Source organism: Sminthopsis crassicaudata, chromosome 1, assembly GCF_048593235.1.
Source record: "Sminthopsis crassicaudata isolate SCR6 chromosome 1, ASM4859323v1, whole genome shotgun sequence".
Classification (NCBI taxonomy): domain Eukaryota; kingdom Metazoa; phylum Chordata; class Mammalia; order Dasyuromorphia; family Dasyuridae; genus Sminthopsis; species Sminthopsis crassicaudata.
The window spans coordinates 516066900-516093402 of NC_133617.1; the positions used below are offsets into that span (position 1 = coordinate 516066900).

A 26503-nucleotide genomic window follows, 5' to 3' on the forward strand; every position below is an offset into this window, starting at 1 on the left:
TGAACAGAAGGAACTCAAGACCTATTTCTCATTCTTTCTGGTGGTTCAAATTAGATTGAAAAAAAATTTGCCAATGGATATTTTTTAATGTTACCCCCTGCCCAAAATCCATTAAAAAATGAACAGCATCTTCAGTAAGAGAGATGACATGTTCTTTCAATAAGATCCTGTCTTTTGAGTATGGTCTTTTGAACCTATTCTTCCAAAGACATGGTCTTCATGGAGGCAAATGGAAGTTGTACATCTAAATTCTCTCAATGTTATTGATAGAACAATAAACTTTCTAATATCCCCTGTTTTCAATTAAATAGATTTGTTAACATTTCAGATTTCACCTTTAGCAACAGAGAGATTCATGAAAGGCAAAACAGAACAGCATTATTTAAGGGTAAGAGGAAGAAGGAAAGGAATCAATTCAGGAAAGTCCTAGAAGAATACCACAAAGGATATAATTATTTAGGATTATCTTACCGAATTGGTTGTCTTTAAGTTTTAAAAGCACAGACATATATAAATATGAGCATGCTGTGTTCAGATATGTCTGTATCTATCATTTAGAGAAGAATCTACTCTTTGATCATCTAATGTTATTGAACTTGATATAAATATGAAAAACACATGTAAACAGGACTTGGGGCTTTGAAAAATGTAAAGTATAGTAGCTAGAAATAATCAAAATGCCTTATTAAATTAATCAAATCTATGCCACTGTAATAAATACAGCAATCTCTAAAAATGTAAAAAGATTTAAACTTTTCTTTGGCATCACATATATATATATATAAATTAATTAAGCATATATATATATATATATATATATATATATACTTAATTCAAGGTACAAATGACACCTCTAATACCTAGAAGAATCTTAAGGCTTTAGAACTGTTTTGGGACAAATAGCTGTCATGGAATAAATAGAAGCCATACATATAAGCACTCCTTGGCTGCTGAATTGTTAACAACCCCCTTAGATAAAACAACAGCAGACAAGTTACAACTAGTACCCTAGTGGACAGCACTCCAGGAGGTCACAGAGAGGTCAGCTTTGAAGGAGAAATCCAAATGAAATATAAACACTGCATTGTAGAAACAAATCTCCCATAGCTTTATCCAGCCAGCATTAATCTAGGCATCAGCTGTGGAGCATAATCTAAACAAACGGATCAGTAGATTCATACATCTGGAAGCTGTCATATTTTGGAGCCTCCAAGCAGAGTTATGTATAACTGAAACAACCAGTTGCATGTACTAGCTTTTAAACTTGTTGAAGGGTCAAGGATGGCAATGTGAAAATACTACAGCTCAAAGTGTCAGTTGTATTCTTTGGAACTGACATGAGGCTGACTTGAATTTAAAGGGGGGTGGGAGGGTTGGAGGGGATTCCTTTCAACTACTCTACCCTCAACAAGATTTTTAATTAGACTGAAATATTATTGGAAAGGTACTATTAGAAGCTAATAAGTACAAATAAATAATTTTTTATTTTATCTTTTTTTTTTTTTTTAACTAAGGGGAAGGGAGGACAGGACATAGGAGTACTTATGAAATGTAACCGTTCTGACAGTCTAAGATACATAGAAAGATTTTGTTATACTGTACTCATAGAATAGATGAATTTATTATCTTGGGGCAGCTGGATCTGGAGTCAGGAAGATCGGAGTTCAAATATGACTTTAGATCACAATTTGCTCTTCTCTAAAATGAGCTGGAAGTGGAAATGGCAAATCACTCCAGTATCTTTGCCAAAAAAAAAAAAAAAAACCCAAATGGGGCCACAAAGAATCAACATGACTGAAAAGACAGAACGACACTACCTTAGAAGGTAGTGAAGGAGATTTGGAGTTGATTTCATACTGTCTTATCTGACAATGTTTTTTTGGCTTAGACATCCATTTATTCATTGAGTTCTTTTGTAAGGGTGCCCCTAGTGAGGAAGGTTTCAAAATGCAAACAATCTGTCATAGCCTGAAACCATTACTGACATATAAAGGCTTTTAAAACAAGGAAAGCAGAACTCTAATTTCAACATACAAAGTACAGTGCTACATTTCCCATCAGATTTATACTAAAGTCCTTACTTCAAAAAGAAAGATAATAGACAATTTTTTAAAAAATTACTTGATCTGTGGATCTTACAAAATAAGAAAGGTAGTTGATGTTCTTGATAAAGTCAGCATATTACCCACAGCTTTTCCCAACTACAACTACCAAGAAAATATCTGTTCTATCTTCCTAGAGAGGAAATCTACCTTAAGGAGTTATCTTCTAACTTGAATCCTACTCCCGTCACTACCTGTGTTACATCAGGCAAGTGATTTAGTTCTTTAAGTCTTAGTTTCTTATCATTCAAATGATGAGGTTAGATCAAATAGCCTCTATGATCTTTTCCTACTCAAAACTCAAGAGCAATGTTGTCAGATTCAAATAGAATGGGGGCCTCTAATCCATAAAGAAGGATCCCATCAGGTCACACATTAACTTAGTTTTAAAGTGTAAGGTTAATGAGGTGATTCAAGGCAATTCCAATAGACTTGTGATGGAGAGTGCCAGAGCATCCAAGGAGAGAACTATGGAGACTGAATGTGGATCAAAGCATAGTATTTTCACCCTTTGTTTTGGTTGTTATAGTTTATTTGCTTGTTTTTTTCTTTCTTAAGTTTTTCTTCCTTTTGATATGATTTTTCTTCCACAGCATGACAAATGCAGAAAATATTTAGAAGAATTATACATGTTTAACCTGGATTACTTGTTGTCTAGGGGAGAGAAGAGGGAGGGAGAAAAATGTGGAATACAAAATTCTGCAAGGGTGAATGTTGAAAACTATAAAACTATTATAAAAATAAAACAAAATACAAAAAAAAAAAAGAATGTGATGTTACCTATATTTTGTTGTATTTTCTTTATTTTGTTAAATGTTTCTCAATTATATTAATCTGATTAGGCCACATACAATCAGGTGACCTCCCCTACTGCAAGTTACACCCCCCCTCATCTCTGATCTAGAGCCAAAAGATGTTGAATTGAAACAAAAAAACTGCATGCATTTCTAAAAGAATAATAACAGGTTTCACTTGAAGAAGAAAGCTATTACATTAAGTCAAATATTATCTATATGATAATGAAACTTCTTCTTGAATAATGATTATATAAGATAATAGCTTTAGAATTGGAAGAAATTTAGGGGACACCTAATTCAACTACTTCCATTTTTAGATGGGCAAACTCAAGCCCAAAGTGATTAAATATTTTCCTGTGGTCATTCTGAGGAGAAAAGCCATAATTCCAATCCAGGTAGGCTTATTTCATATTTAGGATTCTTTTCAATGTCATGCTTTCTTCATGGAAGTTACTCTTCTTTCCATGCGGTCTTACCCAAAAAAGACTATGGACTATGGATGGGATGGACTATGAGTCTTGCTTCCAACTATACCATGTCCCCTTAATCAGAACAACTATTAGGTAGATAAAAAAGAATAAGCATAGTATAATTTCATGAGATAGTAAAAGAAATTTTGAGCACAGGCCAAGAATAAAATTTAGAGAACTGGTCTTGAGGTCACGAAGGTCTGTATTCCTTGTTACATTGGGCAGGTCATTTAATTTCTCTGCCTCTCTGGCAACATTTTAATACTATAAATTACAGAACAGCTGCTTATCTGCATTGATAAAAAGGAATTTTAAAACCAGGAGTTTTCTTACATGGATTACATCATAGACCAAGTCCCAAAGGGGGGAAAACACAGAAATGGAAGTCATTACTTATTATTTCTATTCTGTCATTCTTTTGCTCAAAACCTTTAAATGGCTTTCTACTTCCTCTGTCCACCTTTCAAAGTTATTTTTTGCCCCCATAATTCTGACACACAACTTCATAGCTTTATTTCAATTTCCTCCCTTCAACAGTCCATGCAAACTGTTCAATTCACCATTGCTTCCCTGTCTCCACACCCCTGTCCAATTTTTCCCCTTAACCCTAGATAGAGAGCTTTTTAAACTTTATTCACTCTTAACTCCTTTTTACCTGAACAATTTTTATGTGATCTTGCATATATAGATGTAGAAAATAAGTATGTAAATTAAACATTTACTGATAACAAATCATAATTTCATGATCCTAGTATTCAGTTACAAGACCCCATGTAAGGTTGTGAACCAGTTTAAGAAGCTGGGTCCTAGAATACTTTTTCTTCTTCCTTTCTACCTGTTAAACTTTCTTCCCAGTCCTTTAACATCCTGTTCAAACTTCACTTCCTCCCAGAAGCTTCACTGATGCCCATTCAGCAGGGATCTCCCTAATTCCCTTAGATCTCACATGGTATTTTGTTGTTGCTTTTCTTAACCTTATATATTATTCTGCAAGATGTTGAATCCCCCTTTGGGACTCTTAGGTTCCATAAGGCCAGGGATGATTTAATCTAAACTTTACAACTCATAGAGCATAATACTTTAGCTATTAAAATAGGTCTTAAAAAATGAATTTTTTTTGTTGTTTAACAGAAGCAACACATATTATTATTATTATTATTATTACTTTAAAAAGAACACTGGACTTGGAAGCAGATGACCTGGAGTCAGGTGATTTGGTAAAAATGTTGATAGTTAAGGGTGAATGAGAAAAGTACTATACAAATCTAGGCCCCTCCCATCCCCCCAATGGTAAAATTCTAAATAGTAAATAGTCACTAAATATTCTTGATAGGAAAGCCTATTAGAGGTTTTCTTCAGATGGAATGGAGTTAGTGTGATTAAGGGCAGGGTAGTATTAGGATAGAAAGGGGGGAAAAATCTCAAAAGACAAATGAAATAACAAAAGCAGAATCAGAGTGAATTAAAATTATAACACTTTCTTTTGTCCAAAAGGTTAAGATTTAGGACAAAGGCATTCTGGTGGTAGTAAGTATACAAAAGCCCCCCAAATTGGTGCAAATGAAGATCTATGGGCAAGCATAGAAAAATGACAAATGAAGAGCTCCGGAAAACATTTTTGCTAAAAAAATTTTTTCTCTCTCTCCACTCCAAATTTTTGTTTCCTACACTTCCTTCCATAAAATTGACATATATGTTTTGGCTGGAACAGCTTATACTATTTACTACATTCAACTATGTTATCTTGAAAGCTTTAAAACTTCATTAAATTCAATTTTCAAAATTTGAGTTACTTTGAATTTCTAATTCCTAGAAAGCATGCCTCTATCAAATTTTATACTGCATAATAATACAAGCTAACTGTACAAATATAAAGTCTTAGGCTTGGATTCAAAAAAATTAACTTCATCAATACAAGATTGGTAAGTATGATCAAAGAGTACTTTGCCTAGAAAAAACAAAACAAAACAAAACTAGAAATTTCAGTGGAAAGCAAGTTCAATGAATCAACAAAGTGATATGGCAGCCAAAAAAAGCTAACATGATTTGGGTTCAAGGTAAAGCCTCTACGAACAAAGAGGTGAAAGTCCCTCTGAACTTTTGTCTTAGTCAAACTGGACTGTTATGTTCAGTTCTGAGTGCCAAAGTTTAAGAAGGACCTTGATAAACTGAAAAGCATCCAGACAGGGCCCTGGTTCTGGTCATCTGAAGATTGCTTAAATATATGGGGAATGTTTATCCTGGAGAAGACTCAGGGAGGACATAATAGCTGTTTTTAATTATTTGAGGTTTATATAGAAGAATTAAATAAGACCTATTTGGCCTCAGAGAAGAATCATAAATAATGTGTAGGAGTTGGGAAGAGGTAAATTTGAGCTTTATAGTAGGAAAAACTTAACAATTACAGCTATACAAGAGTAGAATGGTTATTGTTTCAGTAGTTGTCAGATTCTCCTCTCTCATTGAAAGTCTTCAAGTAGACAGAATGAACACTTGTCAGGATATTATAATAGATATTCCTTTGGTATATGAATTGAGCTAGTTTCTCATTGAGGTCCTTTTTCAATTCTATTATTTTATGATACTATATTTAGGATTTACAGACACATAGTAGTCTTTCCTGCATTGAGAGTTTGAAAGGCAATAATTACTATATATTTTAGCAAGAAAGCCAAAGAGTTTCTATCATAAATGTCACACACACATAAAATCTATCTTAAATATTATTTTTATCTTATCAATATTGGTCTGTAGATTGTAGTTTAGTTCAAACCATCTTTACAATGCAACATTTTGTAATATATAGCAATATTATATATATATATATATACATATATATGTAGTTAATAATAATAAAAGTGTAGTAAAAAAAAAACTCTTAAAGGTAGAATAAAATACCCAAACTAGCAAATGGATCCCTTTAGTTTCCCAACAGTATTAATTTTTTTTAATTTGTAAGACATGAGGATAAAATTGGCATGTACCATTAAAGCATGTACAACATACAAATAGATATTTAATTGTCATTTTTTGTCACTTTAAGCACAGGTAAAACAGCATTCTGCAAACTGTTCATGATTAGCACATTTATACAATCACTATTTAGATAACATCCAAATTAACCAAACATCTAATATATTGTAAATAAATCAATCATAAAATATTCTGAAGTCCATTTGGCTGGGCTTCTATGTATTAATTAAATTATTGCTTCTTCTAGGTGAGCAATAACATAATATGGAGGAAAGTTCTGAAATTGTAGTTTGAAGAAATGAGACTGAAGTCCCACCTTTGTCACCTGTCAATTGTGAAACCTTAGATAAATCCCTTACCTTCCTGAGATTTGGTTTCTTCATGAACAAAATGAGGGATTTGAATTATATGACCTTTAAAATCCTTTCTGGCTTTAATGTTATGAACTAAAAAAGTTCAAAACAAGAAGTCAAGGCAGTAGAGAATCAATGAGTTGTGTGAATCATTTTGCACCTGCCACAGCACTTTGTAGTGGGAATGTTCTAGCTATTAAGTCTCAAGGTGAGTTGAGGGAGATGTATGGAGAAGATATTCTTCAATGTTACATCTTCTGCTAAAAAAGCTTTCCTGAATGGACCCTGAGTTAGTAGATAATGACTATTACAATGTAAGCATGCAATAACATTGTAGACAACAGTTATCAGCAAAATACTGATAAAAACCAACATGAATTAACAAAGACAAGATAAAGACCAAACTAGCAAGTACACTTCTTTTAAATGAAACATCTAAGAGTAGCATTTCTTTCCCAAGAAGCATTTGAGAGGCGGCATGATAAGCTAGAAAGAAGACTGAACTCTGGCTCTACCACTTCTTATCTATGTAGTTTTGAGCAAATTGCCTCTTCAGTTTTCTCAACTATAAAAATGAGGGGTTTAAATGTGATGACCTCAAAGGTCCTTCTAATTTTTAAATTTATTATAATTTTTTAAAAAAGATGTTGAAGATGTATTTCCATCAATACTAAATGTTAAGAAAATATTTCATACTTTAACCAAACTTTTATTTGGGAGTTGGTCTAGGGAGAGTTCTTGTCTAACCTCCCTTACCTTTGCTCCCCTTAAATATTTCTCATAAACATATGTATTTCTGTATCACAAAACAAGAAAACTGATTAGCCCTAACTTCTCTCCTGACCTTAAATCTTGCATCTGTTTTTCAAACATCTCAAACTGTCTAATAAAAATAATCTCAAGATGTCAAAAATTAAAATCATTATCTTTTCTTTAAGCACCCCTCCCTGCCAACTTCTCTAACAACAAATTCTCAATTCCTCAAGGTTCACAATCTAGATGTCATCTTTGATTCTTCACTATTTTTCACTTCCTCTCCTCATATTCAATCTGTTGCCAAGCTCTACCAATTTCACCTTTGCAACATCTCTCAAACATGCCCGCTTTCCTTCCCTGAATGCTACCACCTTGGTTCAGGTTCACACTTGTACTACTCAAATAGCTATTCAAATAGACTGTTCAAGTCTTCCTATCTAGAATCTCTCCCTATTCAATCCAACCTCCATTCAGACATCAAAGTGTTTTTTCTTTTCTTTTTTGCTGCTGAGTCAATTGGGGTTAAGTGACTTGCCCAGAGTCACACAGCTAGGAAGTGTTAAGTGTCTGAGCCCACATTTGAACTCAGGTCCTCCTGACTTTGGTGCTCTATGCACTTCACCACCTATCTGCCCCAAAGGGTTTTTTTCCTTAAAAAAAAAAAAAAGGTCCAATCATGTTTATCTTCCTTACTCAATAAACTCTAGTCTGGGATCAAAAACAAAATGCTTTGCTTGGCCTTCAAAGTTATAGATAATCGAGTCCCCTCCAGTCAGTCTTCTTCCACCTTAGTCCTTGAACCAATGACACTAGCTTCTATCTATTGCACAAACAAGAAATTCCATTTTTCTTCTCCAGGCATTTTCTCTGGTTGTTCTCTATTCCTGGAATGCTCTCACTCTTCATCTCTTTCTATTGCCTTTTCTGAAATCCTTTAAGTTAAAATCCCATTTTCTACAAGAAGCCTTCCCAATCCCTTTTAGTTCTTTTTTCAATTATTTCCTATTTATCTCATATGTAGATTGAATATACATATTGGTTTGACTACTTTCCTCTCCATTAGTTTGTGAGCTCCTTGAGGGCAAGGATAGTCTTTTTATTCTGTTTGTGCCTAACACAGTAAGGGATTAATAAATATTTATTGACTGACTGACATTTGTAAGATACCTTCTGAGTGACATAGACTTAGGCCCTAGAGAAAATATAAAGTTTAGATAAGACATGCCTCTATTTCCAAGAAGCTTTCAATCTAATAGGAGAATAAAGACATGAGTAAAATAAACAATATTACATAAGTGCATTAGACTCTAACAGAACAAAGTGATGTAGAACGTTTATGGGGGAACCAACTGCTAACTAGGAGGACACCAATCAAGGATTCCTGATAGAGATGGCGTTTGAGCTGATCTTTAAAGAGAGGGTGGGAATCCAATAGAGAAAGAAGAAGGGAGAGAGGCAAACAGAACAGTCTGATTATAAACACAGATGTTTGAATGTAGTGCATGGGAGGCAGGGAATTGTTCAGGTTGGCTTAAATTTAATTATTATCCAGTGGAATAAGCTGAAATAATAATGGAAAAATAAGAATGTTCTCAGACTATGGATAGGCTTGATATTTTGGAAAGGAGAGAATTTTACTTGAGAAAGTAATGGAGACCCTGAAAATTCTTAAATGGAAAGTAGGGGCAAGGTGAAAGGTTGATATTGCAACAGTTCCTTTAGATGGGGTAATACTAAAGGTCTGTATTATAGTGGAAGCTATATCTGGGAAGAAAGAAGAACATTCACATTCAAAAGATGGTTTAAAATTGGAAATTACTAGGCTCTTTGTATATGAGAGGGGAGAAATAGGGAAAAGTCAAATAATCAAAGGTTTTGAGCATGACACAGTAAGTAAATGGTAATCCCATTGACCAAACTAGCAAGGTTAGAAGGAAGTTCAAATGTAGAAGGGCAATATAATGAATTTAGTCAAGACTCATATTCTAAGTTTGAGGTGACAGTAGGCCATCTAGTTGGAGATCCCTGACAGATTTAGAGTTGAAAGAATTAGATTCAAATAAGGGCCCTTGTATTTATTACCTATGTAACCTTGATTAAATCACATAATCTCTGTGGACCTCAGTTTCTTCATCTGTAAAAGGAAAGAGTTGACCTAGATGGCTTCTTCTTGCTCTAAATCTAAAAGTTGTAATACTATGAACTAGAATTTATACTGGGCCTATTATTTCATTAACTTAATGAACTCTCAGAGGAAGAAACTTCCTCTCTCAGTACAGGTCAACACCTCCTCTCTAATTTATGTTAAAGAATTGCTTAACAACTTAGTCAAAGTCACATAGCTAGTTGTAAAACCAAACTTGAACCCAAATCTTCGAGGCTCCAAGGCCAGCTTTCTATCTACCATCTACTAGATGTCTATGACATCCCAGGCAGTAAAATTATGTTGTGTGTCTACTAAGACAATACTGCTGCATAGATTAGGGTGGTAATTATAACTCAAAATCTGCAAGTATTTCTATTTCTGACCACTTCTACTCTGATTTTGAATCTATAATAATTTCCTAGTGATTAAATATAAATTTAGATTTTTTTTTTGTTTTTAAATCTCTTAGAATCTTATCCTTACTCTACCTATGCAAGCTTATTTTTCTCTACCATCAACATTCAGCATATACTTCAGTATGGATTTGCTATCATCTACACTGTCCTCCACACAGGCACTATTGCTTTCTGCCTTTTTGTTTTTGCTCATGCTATTTCCCCTGCTTACAACATATTTTGTTTCTCTAGCAGTGGGGAATATAGCCCATTCTTTAAGCTCTAACACAAGTCCCTCCTCTTCCCATGAAACCTTCATAAATTATTACTTTGATTAAACTAATGGCATTAAATTCTTTAATAGTGTCTTTAGAGGAAAACAATTGAAAATTGGGTAGTATATTAAATTATTCTAGGGATTCAAAACACATTGAAATGTTTAAAAGTGTTCAAGAAGCAACAAAATTCAGGAACCACTGTACTAAATTATGATAAGAAGAGCCAAGTCTTACCTAAGCTTTGTAATTTTCTAGCTCCTAACAATACTGCACATTATGTTAATAAGTAAATGTTTAAAGTTTTTGATTCAGTGCAATTAACCTAAATCAATCAATCTTTATTAAAAGCTTCCTATGTGTCAGGCATTGTACAAGCAAATGCAAAGAATAAAAGTCTTACTCCAAAGAAGCCTGCACTCTAATCTCAATATGCTTATCTATAAAACTGTGATGATAATAGCATTGATCTTAAAGTGTTGTGAGGATCAAGTGAGATATTACAATTTATTTAAGGCAATTTTTGCAAATCTTTCTACAAATATAGGCGATTACTATTATTCAATATTGTATATTTGAGCACTTGTTTATTCTAATAATTTCATGCATAATAATTTGCCTTTCCAACTACATTGAGGGCATGAATTACATTTACACTTCTGACTTTTTACAGTACTAGCATCAAGCATTCACTATTTGCAATGATTTCATCCTAACTCACTGTGTGGCTTTGGATATATGATCTACCTTTCCTAATTCTTCAACTATAATAAAAGCATCAAATTGCAGTCTCTAATGTCCCTGCTCTAAATTCTCTATCAATTGAGTCTACTTTAGCTTTCTCAAAGACTGACTAAATGTCTGAATTAAATGTACAAATGAACTGATTTGATTATTTCCTAGCTTTGATTCAAATAATTTTTTATTAGTATCTGGGAGATTTGAGGTAAATTTTTAGGTTTATTTTTTATCATTTATATTTATCTCACTAATTATCTCATTGATTTTCTAGGGTATTTCACTTTGCAATTATATACCACATACCATCCTATTAGGTCAAAGTAAAAATAGCCCTTAAAACAAGACTTACTGGCAGTAAAAATCTCTCAAATGAAGTCCACACTGGCATTTTGAAAAGGGTAAGTGAAAACAAGTATCCAGATAATTTCTATAAATCCAGCTTTGCCTCACTTATCAGGGTACTTATGAAGAAAGGCTTTGTATGTGTGTATGTGTGTGCCTGAAAAATATGGCAAATTGCCTAATTTCCCTTTGTTAGTTGAAGACCTGGCCCAAAGTGATATTTTATTACAAAGTTTTCAAATAACAGAAACTATTCACAGCAAGGAAAAAAACTGTGTTACCTAAACAGTATCAATAAAAGAATGTAAAATGTTTCGGTCTTCATCAATGTATCTATTGAGGATTTATAACTGGCTTAAAAAGAAGGCTCACAGGGAAACTCCCAAATTGTGGAATGTGGATATAAGACTGGTAGAACTCCTCAGAGAGCTTGGGTGGCTCATCCTCTAAAGTGCTTCCTTAAAACACATTTTTTTTTTTCTTTTTCTACAAAATGCAACTTTCTTCAATATAATTCCATTAAATAAGCCCCCACCCGTGAGGAAACATTAATCTACTTTGCAAACATGCGTTCCAGTTCTGTGCTTTACTCCCCCCCCCTTTTTTTTTAACCTTGAGACAAATGTTTTTTTCCCCCAGAGTTGAAAGCTGTCCAAAACCAGGACCACACACGCTGCCTCTGCAGGCCTGCGCTCATCACGTCCTCCCTCCTCCAGCAGCTCCAGAGGCAAAGGCTGCCTCTGCTGCTGGGGACACACACACTCCCAAAATGGCGGAGGGGTGGTCTTCCTTCCCCAACTTTTGTGTCTTTTTTTTGTAAGAAGAGAGGAAAGGGAAGATTTATGGAGATGAATGTAGTATAAAAGAATAAAGAACTGTTTTCATTAAAGTCTCTTCAGATTTGAAAGGGAAGACTCAACACCTAAATCAGTCCCAAGACACTTCCTCCCTAAAAATGGTTTATTCCAAAGAGCTGCAAGCCTCCTCTCCCCCCCCCTTTTACCCCCACCTTTTGCTCTCCACACAATCTCCCACACCACCTAGCAAAACACTGTGGACCAGAATAGATTACAGCAAACTCTTTGTAGGTTTTATCTGGCATCCGGCCAAACTGCTAAACAATAAACAATTCCCCCTGGTGTAGGGAGGATTTAAAAAAAAAAAAAAAAAAAAAAAAAAAAAAAAAAAAAAAAAAAGACTAGGTATAGTCTCGTAAATATCTTTATCAATTGAAAGAAAATAAAAGGAAGCAATAGAACGTGCTGGGTCTCTTACCTTCTACCCAAAGCTCTTCCACGTTGGTTTCAAGATTAGCTGCCTTTAATCCTACAGCGAAAGCCCCAAATATAAGGAGGCCCACAACCAAAAACTTGCCGCAGTTTTTTTGAATGTAACAACCCAGTTTAAATAATAGTCTCTGAAACTTCGCTCTCAGCCACAGCGGCGCTTTCCTGCCGGTAGCCTTCCCCTAGAATGCAAGCAAATATTAGGAATAAGTACTTAGAAATCACCATATACACTTGTGCACTCTGTAGAACAACGTTTGGACTTTCGGGGTGCACCTCTCCTTCACCCCACAAACCACCCATATATACTCAATATTTTGGTAGGACTTAGAAGGCCTGGATGGCAGGAAGTGATGAGGATTGGTTCGGACTGTGAAAAAAGAGGATAATGTGTATTTCGAGTACATTATGCAAATAATTTCCACAGTATATTAAGGGATGAATGAAATAGTTAACCTAGCCAACCACAGGGATACCAGCTAGTGCTGGATTTTTCCCTCCTCAAATCGTGGTGAGGAATAAGGTGAGAGTTTGGCCGGAGGGGCGGGGTATGGGGGTGGGATGAGAGAATTATGCATAAATCAAAGCCTCGCTTCAGAGTGAAATCTGTATCGAGAGAGAGTGAGCGCCCCTCTAAGCACCTCCTTCTGAGACTCTACTAGGAATTCCGAGGTGTCTCAGGGGAGGGAGGGAAGGAGGCGCTGGTTTTGTGTATGTGTGTGTAATCGATCATTGATTCTGAGGAAAGAAATCATTCTTACTAGAATATTTTCAGTGGGGAGGGGGGCATCGACGGTAAGGGAAATTAATATACACAAATTGCAACCAACTAGAATAAAGACAAGAATAGACACCTGGTCTCCCTCTTCCCTCCCCTCTCCCCCCCCCCCCCCCCCCCCGTCTTGCTATTATCTCTAGGATGAAGTAGTTAAATGAATGGGGGAGGGGGAAGGATGCTATTTGATAACAATTTGATTTGTTGCCATTTCTTTAGCCCAGCTCCCACAACCTTCAACACCAACTTTGTAGTAAAATGCAAGATCCACGTGGCGAGCAATGCTGCAAGATCATAGCTTAATCGTGATTCATTTCCATAGAGTTAGGAGACGCTGTGTGATCTGAATTAAAAAGTAGAGCAGCCATCTGTAAGTTACGACAATATTTGTGAACAGAAGAGGGCAGCCACATGGATTTTTTTTCCCTCCCCTTTCCCTTCTTGCTTAAGCATTTAAAAAAAAAAAAATCTACTTCTGAAAAGAAAATAACGTGTAGGGAAAGGGAAATATCTGGGCGTTGTTTATTCTCGCAGATATTTCTTCTGCATAATCAGCAACCCGGGATTCTCTTTCCTATATAATGTTTACACGGAATTCCTAGATTCCACACATTTCAGTAAGAGTTACGAACACAATGAACCCGGCGACACAGTCAGACCTGCACCACAGATTTAAGGTGGCAATTTGTTTACAACTTTCACTTTTCCTACAGGCTGGGGGTCAAGGTAAACCAATCAAAAAAAAAGAGAAGGAAAAAATATCCTCTCCTCAAAGGCGATTTTTAAGGGATTTGAGATTTCACGCTTACTCAAAGCTTAACAAAAGCAAAACGGGCTGCCAAAAAAAGGAAACCACCTTTATTTCTACCCCCTCCTCCTTCCTCTCCCCGCCTCCCTCCACCCCCACCCCCAAAATATGTTAAGAAATGTGGCAGCATTAGAGAAAAGCCAACCTAGAGAAAGGAGAGAGAGAGAGAGAGAGAGAGAGAGAGAGAGAGAGAGAGAGAGAGAGAGAGAGAGAGAGAGAGAGAGAGAGAGAGAGAGAGAGAGAGAGAGAGAACAAACCTTGAGGTTTTTTCTGGATTGGTTTAATAGGAGAATTCGAATGACCCAGAAAGTGTACACTAGGGAGGGAGAGCACATTACACGTTTTACACATACAAACACACACACACACACACACACACACACACACACACACACACACACACACATCCATCCCCTGCAGAAGTTAGACATCCCTTTCATTCCAATGCTGGTGGGTGTGTTTGGGTTTTTCAATTCCCCAAGTCTATTTCTTTTCCCAAAATAGGTGAGTGTATGTATGCGTGTAGGTACTTCCAAAGAGAAAGAGCAGAAGGTGGAAAGGGAAAGGGATGCAGGGGGGGAGGTCCAGAAGGAGGGAGAAGAAAGACAGAAATGCACCTTAGAAATCTGCTCCAACGCGAAAGCCGCATCGCAGTAGCTCGGCCGCTGCAGATACTCCAGGTCTGGTGCCCCGGCGCGTCGGCTCCCTCCAGTCCTTCTTCGCCTCCGGCTGCCGTTTCCCCCAGGCAGATCGGGGTCTCGGCTGCAGCCTCCGCTGCCGCCGCCGCCGCTCTCAGGCTCCGCAATGTTAACAGCTGAGGCCATGTTGCCGCCGCCGCCGCCGCCGCGGTGACTGAGCTGCCCCTGCTGTTCCCGCATCAGGCGGGCTGGCTTGTCTCGGTTCCCCCACCACCACGGCGCGCTGCTGGAGCTGGCTGGTGATGCCGGGGAGTAGGATCCGGAGAACGCTTCTTTCTGCGGGTGGCTCCGGCTTTTGCTGTGGTTGCTGTTGCTGCTGACAGACCTCCTCATACCGCGGGGGCTGCTGCTGCTGCTGCCGCTGCTGCCGTTGGAGAAGAGTCAGGACCTGTGCCTTCCATTGCAACATTTCGTGGTGATCCGGAGGTCTCTTCTGCGGCCGCTTCCCACATCCAGTTCGTGAAGAGGGTGAGAGGGATCCGTATGTGTGTGTGCGCGCACGGGGGGCGAGCCTCTCTCTTTCCTGCTTGCCCCCCTCCCCCCCGGTGTCTCCTTCACCACCACCAAACAATCCCCACCACCACTTCGTCCACTCCTTGTTTGCCCCCTTTTCCAGACCCTTTTATTTGGGAAAATGAGAGGAAACCCCCAGAGATCCCACCACCGGGACTTTCTTCCTCGGCTCCTTTTCTTGAGTTGCTTCTCCGGGAAGAAAGCAAAAAGCCACAGCAGAATCCGAGCTTCCTTTGCTGTTCTCAGTGCTGTTGGGGAATTGCTGCTCCTGCTCTTGCTGGTGCTGCTGCTGAAGGCGGAGGCTGCTGCTGGGATTGCTCCTTCGACTCTGGCTCTGGCTTCTGCTCCTTGCGGACTCGCTGTACCATTCTGTTTCAGTGCAGCGCTGGTCTCTGACTCCCGGGACTTTGGGACTCCAGTCCGTGTGTGTGCAGCAAGCAGCAGCAGCTCCTTGATTCAATAGATGAGATGGAAGAAGAAAAAAAAGAACTCTCTCCATTTGGAGAAAGAGGAGGAGGAGGGGAGGGGGTGGAGGGGGAGAGAGCCAGCGAGAGAGAAAAAGGCTGGAGCTCCCGCCCCTGGGGCTGTCAGATGGCTAGGATTTCTGCAATGCGATTGGCTCAAGGAGGGCAGAAATTACTCAGCAAACATGACTATTATTAGCTGCTTAGCAACAGCTCACCAAAGTAGAGAGACCACCCAGGCAGGCAACCCTAGTGTGTGCATCCCCAGCTTCAAGGGGAGCCTTAAAGAGCTCCAACCTTCTTGCATGCAATACTTCCATTAAGGAATGCTCCCCCCTTCCTTTTCTTTTCAAAAGAGTGTCTTCTTTTTATGAGACGCTTTTTTTGCACACACACACACACACACACACACAACACACACATACACACACACACACCCCGCGATGTACAAGAAAGTAATATATTTTTTAAATCGCTTAAACAATTTCTGAAACTTCTAAAAAGAAAATCTATTCAGAGGCACCTTGGCCTCAAGCTGTAGCAAATACTGGGAGGTCCGACTTGAATTCCCAGGCTTGAACCAATAATGACAGGGTGGTGGATACCGAGTTAGTGTGTGCCAATTCCACCCCCCCCTTTCTTTTATAACTAAAAGGAAGACAGTCTCTCGCAAGAGAAATACGCCTTACATTAAAGATAAACAAAACGGAAAGTTAAAGAACACAACACAAGAACATTAAAAAAAAAAAAAAAAAAAAAAAAAAGCAACAATCCACCTCCAAATCCCCTGCCTACACCAACCCCCTCCTCCTAAACAACCTACTATATTTAAGGAAGAAATTAGTCATTTATACAGTAGCATCCAGACACCCGAGGCAATCTTTTAAGGGGGTGGGGGCTGTTTTTATTTAAATCTAAAATATTTAGTATAATTTTAAAAGAGATAGCTGTTGGCAATTTTGGCAAAATTGAATTGGGTTTTCTTCAAAAGAAAAAAAAAGTTACTGCTACTTAGTCTGTTTTTTTAATCCTCTTTTAGTACATCTACCTATTTATTTAAAGTCAGTCGCTAACTTTTTTTTTTTTTAAAGCGGTACGCATCCTTTATATATTTATTTAGTAAGAGCGTGACGTTGGGAGGAATAAAGGCTTTGATGTTGAATTCATTAGAAACAAATTGTGCACTGACTGTAAGAACCCATCCCGACGCTTTAGCTAAGGTCACGAAGATATCCTGGGCTTTACTTTCCCATTGGGATAAACAGCCCCTTTGGAAGCGAACATTGTTAATTTGCCAGCAGTAGTGGCTTGCTTTACAAAATGTCTCAGAAATTCGGCTGGCTCGATTGCTTTTTTTTTTTTTTTTTTTTTTAACGTGGGTGGGATTTTTGGTGTTTGTTTTTGTTTTCCCCCTTAGTTTTGCAAGTTATGAAATTTCTCCCCACAGCGGAGATCCGGGTAGTAACTTAAAAAAAAAAAAATCTTCATTGCGAGAAAACTAGCGGGATGTTGTGCTGATTGAACTAGTGAAATGGGGGAGTGTTGCTTTAAGGTGCACACGGTGTGTGTTCATTGAAAAAAAAGAAGAAAGAAAGGAAAGGAGAGAAAAGAAAGAAACCCAGATGGAGGGAAAGTAGGAGGGGCGGGGATGAAGCGGGGAAGGGGGGCGAGGGGGGTAGGAGGTGGAGTCTTGGAAAGGCCACGTGACCAACGAGCCGGGAGCTGGGAGCCCCAGTCCACTGGAGTAGAAGCAGATCTACTAGCACCACTGCCTGGGGGTGCGTGCGTGCGTGCGTGTCCAAGCGTGAGGAGGCGGAGGACGGGGGTGGAGGAAACTCACGCCGCTGGACTGGCAAGTGACAAGGCTGAAGCGGAAAGAGAGAGTACTCTCTCTGCATGCCCGGCTTTGTGATTCACCCAGCCGGGGCAAGTCCACTGGGACTTTTCTTCCTCTCTTCCTTCCTTCTTCCTCTTCCCTCCCCGCTTAAAGAAGCCCGTGTTGTTAAGAACCCGGAGGAAAAGGGGGAATGCACCGTTTTAAACTCCTGCCCCTCCCACCCCAGTTATGCGCCGCTGCCGGTGCAGAAAGGCATGCCAGACAAGCCATAGTACATTCCTAAAGGAGGTCTCTTCCCCCTTTACGTTACCCAATACCAATGAGGCTTGACTACTACCGGCCAATAGCAGCAAGGAAAGGAAACATTTCCATTCAATTCTGCCCCAAGTCTTGGAAGATGTCACAGGCTGCCGGCCGGTGGAGAGACAAGCCCGCTGGTTCCTGAGCACGCGGCTCTAGCAGCAAGATTCCGGCGCCTTCCTACACTTCCTACACTTCCTGGGACTTCTTAGCCCCACTCCTCTCTTTTCTTTCCCTTTCTCCCTATTACGACACTTCTTTCTCTCTTTTTCATCTTTCCCTAACTCGTGGGAAAAAAAATAAAAAAAAAAATTCTTGCCTTTTTAAATATTTCCAGCGCTTGTGCCGTGCCGGGCACACTACTAAGCATTAGTAAGCTTGGGGACCTCTCTCCCTCAGCAACCTTCCTTTCCTTGGCCCTTCATCCCTCCCCCTATCCCCTTCCTTTATTTACTTTCTTTCTTTACTCTCTCCCCTTAGCTTTTTCTTACTGTTGGAACTTCCCATTCCCAAATTTTCTTTCTTCCTTAGTCACAGTCCTAACCCAAAAGAAGTAGGAAACCTCACATGTAAGAATGGCGCTTACAAGTGACACTTTCAAAGACGATATGGGGACGTTTTCGTATCATAAAAGGAAGCCGGGGAGCCGGGACATTTAAAACTGAATGTGTTAGCCAGGACATGATGTTAGTATGTTCCTTATTCATTCAACGAGGCTTACCTACATCAATCTCTTAGAAAGCCAGTGTGATCAAACATATATAAACAACAATATAAATAGAATATAGTGTTGGAATTAAACAGCATTGCAGGAGATTTTGTATTAACACATGATAAAGCTGTAGTATGAAAAATCAATTGTAGAGTGAAAATTGGCTTTTAAAACCTGAGAAACACAATTAAAGTGGGTTGATAACACATGCTGAATGAGCCTGCTAGAATTTCAGGTCATACTTTTAAATACTCAGTATATATTTTCATTAATTTCTTTAAATGTTGGGGGAACCTTTCATTTCAATTCACTTAGATGAATACATAGACTATTATAGGATCATACCTTTAGAGCTGGAAGGTACTTCACAACTCGTCTAGTTCAATCCCTTAATTTTGCACATGTCCAGAAAGGTTGTGACTTGGGGTTCCCACAAATCCCACAAATGATAACAGTTGATACTGAATATTAGGATAACTAGTTGTCATACACATATAAAAGCACAGAGGTTTGCATGTCTCTCTTAACTGCTGAAGATAAAAACAATTATGCCATTAAATCGCATTTCAAATTCTTTAAACTTTTAGATCAAAATTCAACATTTTTCTCTGAATGTTGTATCATTAATCATTTAATATTCACCATTTCCTAAATTTGTTTAATTTTTAGAGTTCCTCACTTTAGGAAGATATGGTAGTGTATATTAATTCATCTTTGCATGGAAAAAACTTCCTTGTACTTCTACACTGGTATCCTTTCAAGAGAAGACTTTTTCCTTCCATGTTAATTTTATTCAGTCTTACTTTTTTCCTAAATGCTTTGAACATTGATCCAGGGGTTTAAGATACATGAAGCCCTTCTACTTCCCCTCTTTGCTTTCTGTTTGATAGGTTAACTTTTCATGATCTTAGACAATGCCCTGCTGGTATATTCTTCTCACTGGTTCCCAAACTCAATCTGGAACCTCAGATTTAACAAGCACTATCTTAATCTCTCTCCCATCCCACCCCCTCTCTTCTTCCCCTGTGGTCTGCTTTTTTCATACACAAGAGATGAATTACTTTGGGGATCTAATTGGCCTTGTTTCTGCAATGTTTTTTAAAAAGGAAGAGGTGCCAGTGTAAAAGCCTGTCTCAACATGGGTGGTCAGGGCTGAGGCTGCCCCCAATTTGCCTCATTGCTGATGCATGTGAGTGCTACATTCCCAGCGATAATGTTGTTCTTAATCAATCTGCCCTTATTTACATTTGTAAGCATTGTTGGCTTTAATATGCATGCCCTGTGCTTGTAACTGCTGCTCGACACCAGGTTTTGTTAACTTCAACTAATCACAAGGGTCCCACAGACCTGATATGGAGCTGGTTTGGATGAACAAGCCTGGTAAGGTGTCTATTGGTGAGAGTCTTTTAATTGCCTTCATTCTTTAAGCTTCCCTTATACATTTATCAAACACATGATCATTTGAGACTTTGTGGACTAGCAGACTATATGAAGGAACATCTGATTTACCTCCTTTAATATTCTTTTTAAACCATATTCCAATACATGGATTACCTTTTCTTTCACTGTGGTCCAAAGACTTAAAACAATCCAGTCCTCTAGCTCTCTACTCATATTCTGTGAATTATTAAGACTATCTCCTTGTGTTCCATTCCCCCTTACTCTGCTCCGCACTTTAACTTCCCATGGCCTACAATACAGCTCTGAAATCTACATTTGATTATCCAAATGCAATATGACATGGACAAAACCCATCTGGCTCCTATGTTTAAATATTACAGAGGGAAGTAAAACAAGATAAAGCTAAATCAAAAGATAGAATAGAGTATGGCTATGAACAAAAGGAATGACATTCCAATTATCTTTTGGAATGTTGTTCACTCATCACTACTTCCTCAAATGTTCAATGTAATCCTTGGACTTCAATATTTGATAAAATTATATTTGTGTGATATCATAAGATATCATTTGTACAATGCCATCCATGCAAACATCACATAAATAAGTAGGCCTATGCATTTATCTTATAATTCACAATTTTCAACATGCATTCATTTTGTTTAATTTCAACCTAATAAAATGCAATAGTAACAACTTGCTTTTTTATACTGCATTTACTTTTCATTAGTACAAAGAACTTTTTTTTGACATAGCACACTAAATCCTTATAATATTGCTGTCAGAAGGGGAGTAATAATATCATTTCTATTTATTATGGTAAAATTGAAATACAAATGTCCAATGAGTTGCCAAAGGACATAAAATTGAGTTTAGGCTGTGAGACATTGCAAACGGATCCCAGGAGTCTTCACAATTTAGTGTTCCACCGTTCCTTGCACTTTCTTGCTCCTTAACAATGCCATATTATTTCCTTATAAATGTCTGTGTATTTCCTTATAAGTTATCTTTAAGGAATTGAAAAGTAAAGCCCAGAGACAGAAATTTAGACAGTATGATTCCTTAAAGTTTCAGGGTTGAGAAAAGAAAGTATTCAGCTGCAATAGAATCTCAAGACACTGGGCTTGACCTCCTCCCTCCCCCACCTCTCTTTCCCTCTCTCTCTTCCTCCACTTACCCCCTCCCCTTCTCTCCTTGCTCCGGGATGTAAGAAAGGGAACAGCTCGACCCAACTTGTCAAAATAATGCTGCTAATTACCCCTGATCTCCTTTAATGGGAAGCTGCCCCAAACTCTACAAAGAAGAAAAAGAGAGATCTACAGTACAAACTCAGGAACACTGGCATTTATGGAGCTAACAGAAAGGGGTGGGAGTGGGGTAGGGGGGTAAAGAAATGTCCCACTAGCACCCCAAATATCTCCATATTCATCATACCAAGGTCATTAGTGAAGGCACCCCAAACATTAAACTGCAGTGAGAATTATACTTCCTGCAATAGCCACAATTGCAGGGAATTCAAGACTGCTGAAGATCTCACCAGTTGCTGCTGTAAGAATTATCCAACAAATCAGTTTTGAATAAAGCACAGAAATAATTGTAGTATGGATGTTTTTCCCTTGCTGAATATCTTTCTGACTTCATTATTTTGATATAGAGTCATTATTGACTGCAACCAGAACAGTATCTCTATAGATACAGATACTGAAGTTTATATATATGTGTAGATGCTTATATAAATATCTTCAATCTTTACCTATTTATAGATATGTATGTGTATATACATATAAACACACAAATCTATCTATCTATCTATCTATCTATCTATCTATCTATCTATCTATCTATCTGTCTGTCTGTCTGTCTTCTATCTTTGTATTTGGCAGAAGGCAAACCATTCATTTTCATGATCTCTACAACTGGGTCTTTCATTAAAAAAGAAGCTCTGCTACATGATCCCTTTGACCCACTGCTGCAGCAACAAATTTATTAGAGATATAGGCATGAGAAATGAAAAGGAAGTAAAACAATTCAAGCTTATTGTGTGTCTTTCTTTCATACTGCTAATCCGGTTTACACATCACGCCTACATGTCTCAATAGGGCTTTATACACTGTGGCAGAGGCAGAAGAAAATAAAAGGTGTGTGTGTGTGTGTGTGTGTGTGTGTGTGTGTGTTTCATATGTATGTGAAATAAAGATAAAAGGAAAGATTTTGATTCATTGTCATTTGTCAGTTGCCTATCTACAGGAAATATAAAAAGTAGCTTTTTTCAAATTATCCCCCCGAACTGTTCAGGCTTTTATCAAAATATATTGTCAGATAATAATCTAGTTGCATAAACATAGTAATAGCTTGAAGCAGAAATTATATATACCTTTCATACTGTACTTAAGATCATGTACAAAACCCCAATTAGTCTGAGTACCAAACCTAAAAGTGCCTACTTTGGTTCAGTATTTTAACTTAAAATGATAATGCAATCAAAGGCATTTATAGCTTTGTGGAAAGAAATGTTGTAACAATCAGAACACACCATTGAATATCGCTTGTTTTATAATAATGAATCGAAAGCACCCAGAAATAAATGATAACAACAAAAGATCATGATACTGAAGAATAGTCTTTCTTTATGGAGTCAATTACATGTTGTTACTGAGGCCAAACCCCAAATCACACATAGATACAAACACTAAGCACAGATGGAGATGAGAAAGAACTATTGTAGTGGTTTCAGACTCATTATCCAATTACAACATATTTGGAGTTTCCCATTGTGGGTCTTTCTTATTTATAACTAGGTCTTCCCACCAGGGAAAGGGCAAAAAATGAGAGAAGTACATCTTGAATCCTAGGCTCTATGAAAATAGAGGTCACTGAATGTGATTCCTTAAAGTAAAGCCTACATGATTCTTTTTTGAGTGACACAAATCAAAAAGATGGGAAAGTATCCATTGCAGGGTTTGTTCATGCATAAACCAGATTTCATTTTGAAAAAAGGAGAACTTAAGGAAAAATTCATCTCTCATTCACTAGTTCATTCTCATTCACTAGTTGGAAGGGTCCTGAGGTTGGAATTTCTATTGACCTTCCCTGTCAGTACAGAAAACTTCTTTGATTCACAAGTCAATAGGTGCATGCCAAGATTAACACCTTGAATGATTTAGACACACTCATTATCAGACTATCCTGACAAACATGAAAGACAACCACAACACATCTATCTTTCCCATTATGTGGCCTGCATAAACCTATAAGTATTAGGTTGCATCCTAGGAGAGAAGGCATATTTTAACTTTTTTCCCCTCTTTTTTTTTTTTTTTTTTTGTTTGTTTTCCTTCTCCCCAAAGTACAAAAAATCCCACTTCTTCTCCCCCTCTCCCAACTCCAATCATGCAAATGTCTTCAAATAAAATTCACAATGATTTAGTTTTCAAGTTTGGTAAAATTAATCTGTTGCACTAGTTAATCCCTCATACTCTAAACGCTACTCTGGCATTTGGCCTTTTCCCCTGTGTTTCAGTGGGTGGTAGGAAAGGTGTGTCAGTGTCTGTCTGGGAAGGGAGGAGAGGGGAGGGGGAAAGGAAGTATGTACTCAACCTTTTGAAAACACTGTTGGATCCTTTATTTCCACTCTAGGTGATGCCCCCTAAGGGAGGTGGAGTTGGAAGGGGAAAAAAAGGTAAGAATGTGTTCTCTAAACTGTGGCAATTAGAGATTATTTTTCCCTTCCTTTCCTCCTCCTCCTCCTCCTCTTTAACACCCACTCTTCTTCCTATTCCCCTCCCTTTTCTGCTTCCTCCCTCCCCCCCCCCCCCTTTTTTTTGGTCATCTTTTTTTCTTCCTCTCTACTCCAGTCCGTCTCCCTCTTGGTCTCCGGTCTCCATACCCCTTCCTCAGTTCCTGTAAACAACTTTCTTCACAGTCTCAAATCAGGAGCCAGGACCGAAGGGGGCTGATTAGCGGAAGCCAGGATAGAGACCCTTCCAGGCGTAAAAATGGGATAGGAGAAGAGCTACTCGGAGAGAAATGCCTGTGATAAGTCGCATTACCAAACCCTTGTTCGAGCCCAGAGGGAAGACCAAGGGGGAGGGAGGAAGGGAGGGAAACATTTAAATTAAAAAAAAAAAAAAAAAAAAAAAAAGTTGGACTAGACTGGTCGCTACGGAGGTTCCATGGGACTTTGAGCTCCCCCCTCCTATTTCACCCCCTCCCTCCGCCAATACACACCGCCGGCCCCCTTCAGGGAGCGCTGGTTTCTCTGGGAGGAATGGACCAAGCTGTGCCACCCGTTTGATTTGCCTGAGGGGAGCAAGCATGAACCCCAACACCTCTCACCCATAGGTCTCCCTCGTAGCCCTACCGGCGACTTCAGGTATAAACGCTTAAAGATAATTGCTAGCAAGAAATCTCTCTGTAAAGGCTGGGGATAGGATGGATTTTTAAAGTTAAATCTTTCACTCACCATCTCCATTAAGGAGCCCCTTTCCAAGAATTGGGGAATCTGGAGCCGTTTCTGCTACTTCTTTTGCTGGTAAGTAGCTGGGGGGTGGGTTTAAGTACGGGTTATGAGGGGAATTTTGACTTCACATCAATTTATTTTCCTTTCTTCTTTCTCCTGTATCCCCTCTTTCTTCTTCTTCTAATTCTTCTTCTTCTTCTTCTTCTTCTTCTTCTTCTTCTTCTTCTTCTTCTTCTTCTTCTTCTTCTTCTTCTTCTTCTTCTTCTTCTTCTTCTTCTTCTTCTTCTTCTTCTTCTTCTTCTTCTTCTTCTTCTTCTTCTTCTTCTTCTTCTTCTTCTTCTTCTTCTTCTTCTTCTTCTTCTTCTTCCTTCCTTTCTTCCTTTCTTCCTTCCTTTTTTCTTTTTTTTCTTTCTTTACCTTCTCCTTCTTCTTCACAAAAGGAACTGAAAGTGTAAAAAAATAATCCTGCTAGGTTGCAGGCATTCTGCAGAGTGCTGCTAGGGTTCACAATTACATGCCTGTTTCTATTAAGCAGCTTCATCGTTCTCTATGTGGGTGGTCTGCCTCTCAATAGGCAGGACCTGTCAGGGTCACGTGATGGATCCGAAAACTTTACCCCTTTACAATAAACTCAAGGAAAGCAAAGTAAACTAAAGTAACGTGCTATCAGCACAGCCCTCCTGGGTAAACAGGAGGCACAGCTTCCCTCCCTTGCCTTCCTGGGTTTAGCCCAGCCTAACCAATCTTTTCTCTTCTGGAACCTACAGTGCCTGCTGATCCCTCTCAAGTCTGCAGAAGACAAAAAGGAATGTGGGACTGGAGTTCCCCTCTTCCTCTTTTCTTTTCCCATCTTCCCTTCCCCCATTGCAAAAATATTACATAGCATTTAGTCCCCTTTTCTGGGGTTTGGGAGGAACAGGAATTTTTTTTTCTTTGCAATAATATCCGTCACCTGGATTTCTGTATGGGATAAATGGCTGGGAAACAGATCAAAAAAATATCAAAAAGAGATACAGATATCTAGTGAAGGTAGAGGAAAGATGAACAGTTTAATTTTTCAGTATTGCAAGATTTATATTCATCAGATGATAAAATCATAGAGTTAAAGCTGGAAGGGGTTTTAGAGGACATCTAGTCAATCACTAAATTTTACTGATGGGGAAACTGAGACCCAGAGATGTTAAATTACTTGCCCAACTTCATACAGCCAGCCTGTGTTAAAACTTGGAATTCCAGTTTTCTGTCTTCAATCTAGCACACTTTCCTTGTATGATGCTAGCTCTCATGTTGACTTCCGTCATTTTTTCTGGGGCTTATTAGGAAGTTACTTGCTTTAGGAAGTCTCACAGTGGAGTTCCTCGGAAACTAGGATTATTAATTAGCCCTGGTGAGAATCACCTAAAAGAGAGTTTAGCACATATGTGCTAAGTATAATTGAGATGAGTTTGGCACAAACAATGAGAATGCCAAAAATATTTTTGCCTAATATTACTTTTATGCTTTGTGATATGTCACACAAATATTCCTTCCAACAATACCATTTTAAATCAGTCACAATTTAATAGAGGTTAAGTGAATAGCTGATAGTTATTCCCTAAAAACAAGCAAGTTTCTTCCAACTTTGTCACCTTATAGAATTTAATGATGTAGAAGTGACCCAGAAAAATCTGTTCGACATTTTATAAAGAATAATGAGGGAGGACATACTATAGAGTATACTTGAAGTTGCCTTATTGGAATACTTTTTCTGCTTTATGTTTTCTTTACTGACTGACTGACTGAACATTGTTCTTTGGATGGACAAGTCTAGGCTTGAAGACAACTTTATGAATTCAAGAAATCCAGAGGCGCTAGGCTGGTGGCAAGGGAAACTATGCCAAATAGAGGACAGTAATCAACAAGA

At 38.3% G+C, this 26503-nt stretch overlaps 1 protein-coding gene across 2 annotated transcripts in view; it reads right to left on the minus strand.

Moving 5' to 3' along the window:
* PTCH1 (patched 1) overlaps nucleotides 1-24744 on the minus strand; it is an 85912-nt gene extending 61168 nt beyond the window's left edge. The window contains exons 1-2 of one of the 2 annotated variants that reach the window (XM_074281685.1): nucleotides 24604-24744; nucleotides 12626-12818 (exon numbers count right to left, since the gene is read on the minus strand). In XM_074281685.1, the coding sequence (XP_074137786.1) occupies nucleotides 12626-12818; nucleotides 24604-24612 (202 nt within the window). In that variant the 5' untranslated portion in view covers nucleotides 24613-24744. Of the gene's footprint in view, nucleotides 1-12625; nucleotides 12819-14836; nucleotides 15251-24603 lie in introns of those variants that run through there. The other variant, XM_074281684.1, reaches the window with a different exon arrangement.
* Between the last annotated feature and the right edge of the window lie 1759 nt (nucleotides 24745-26503).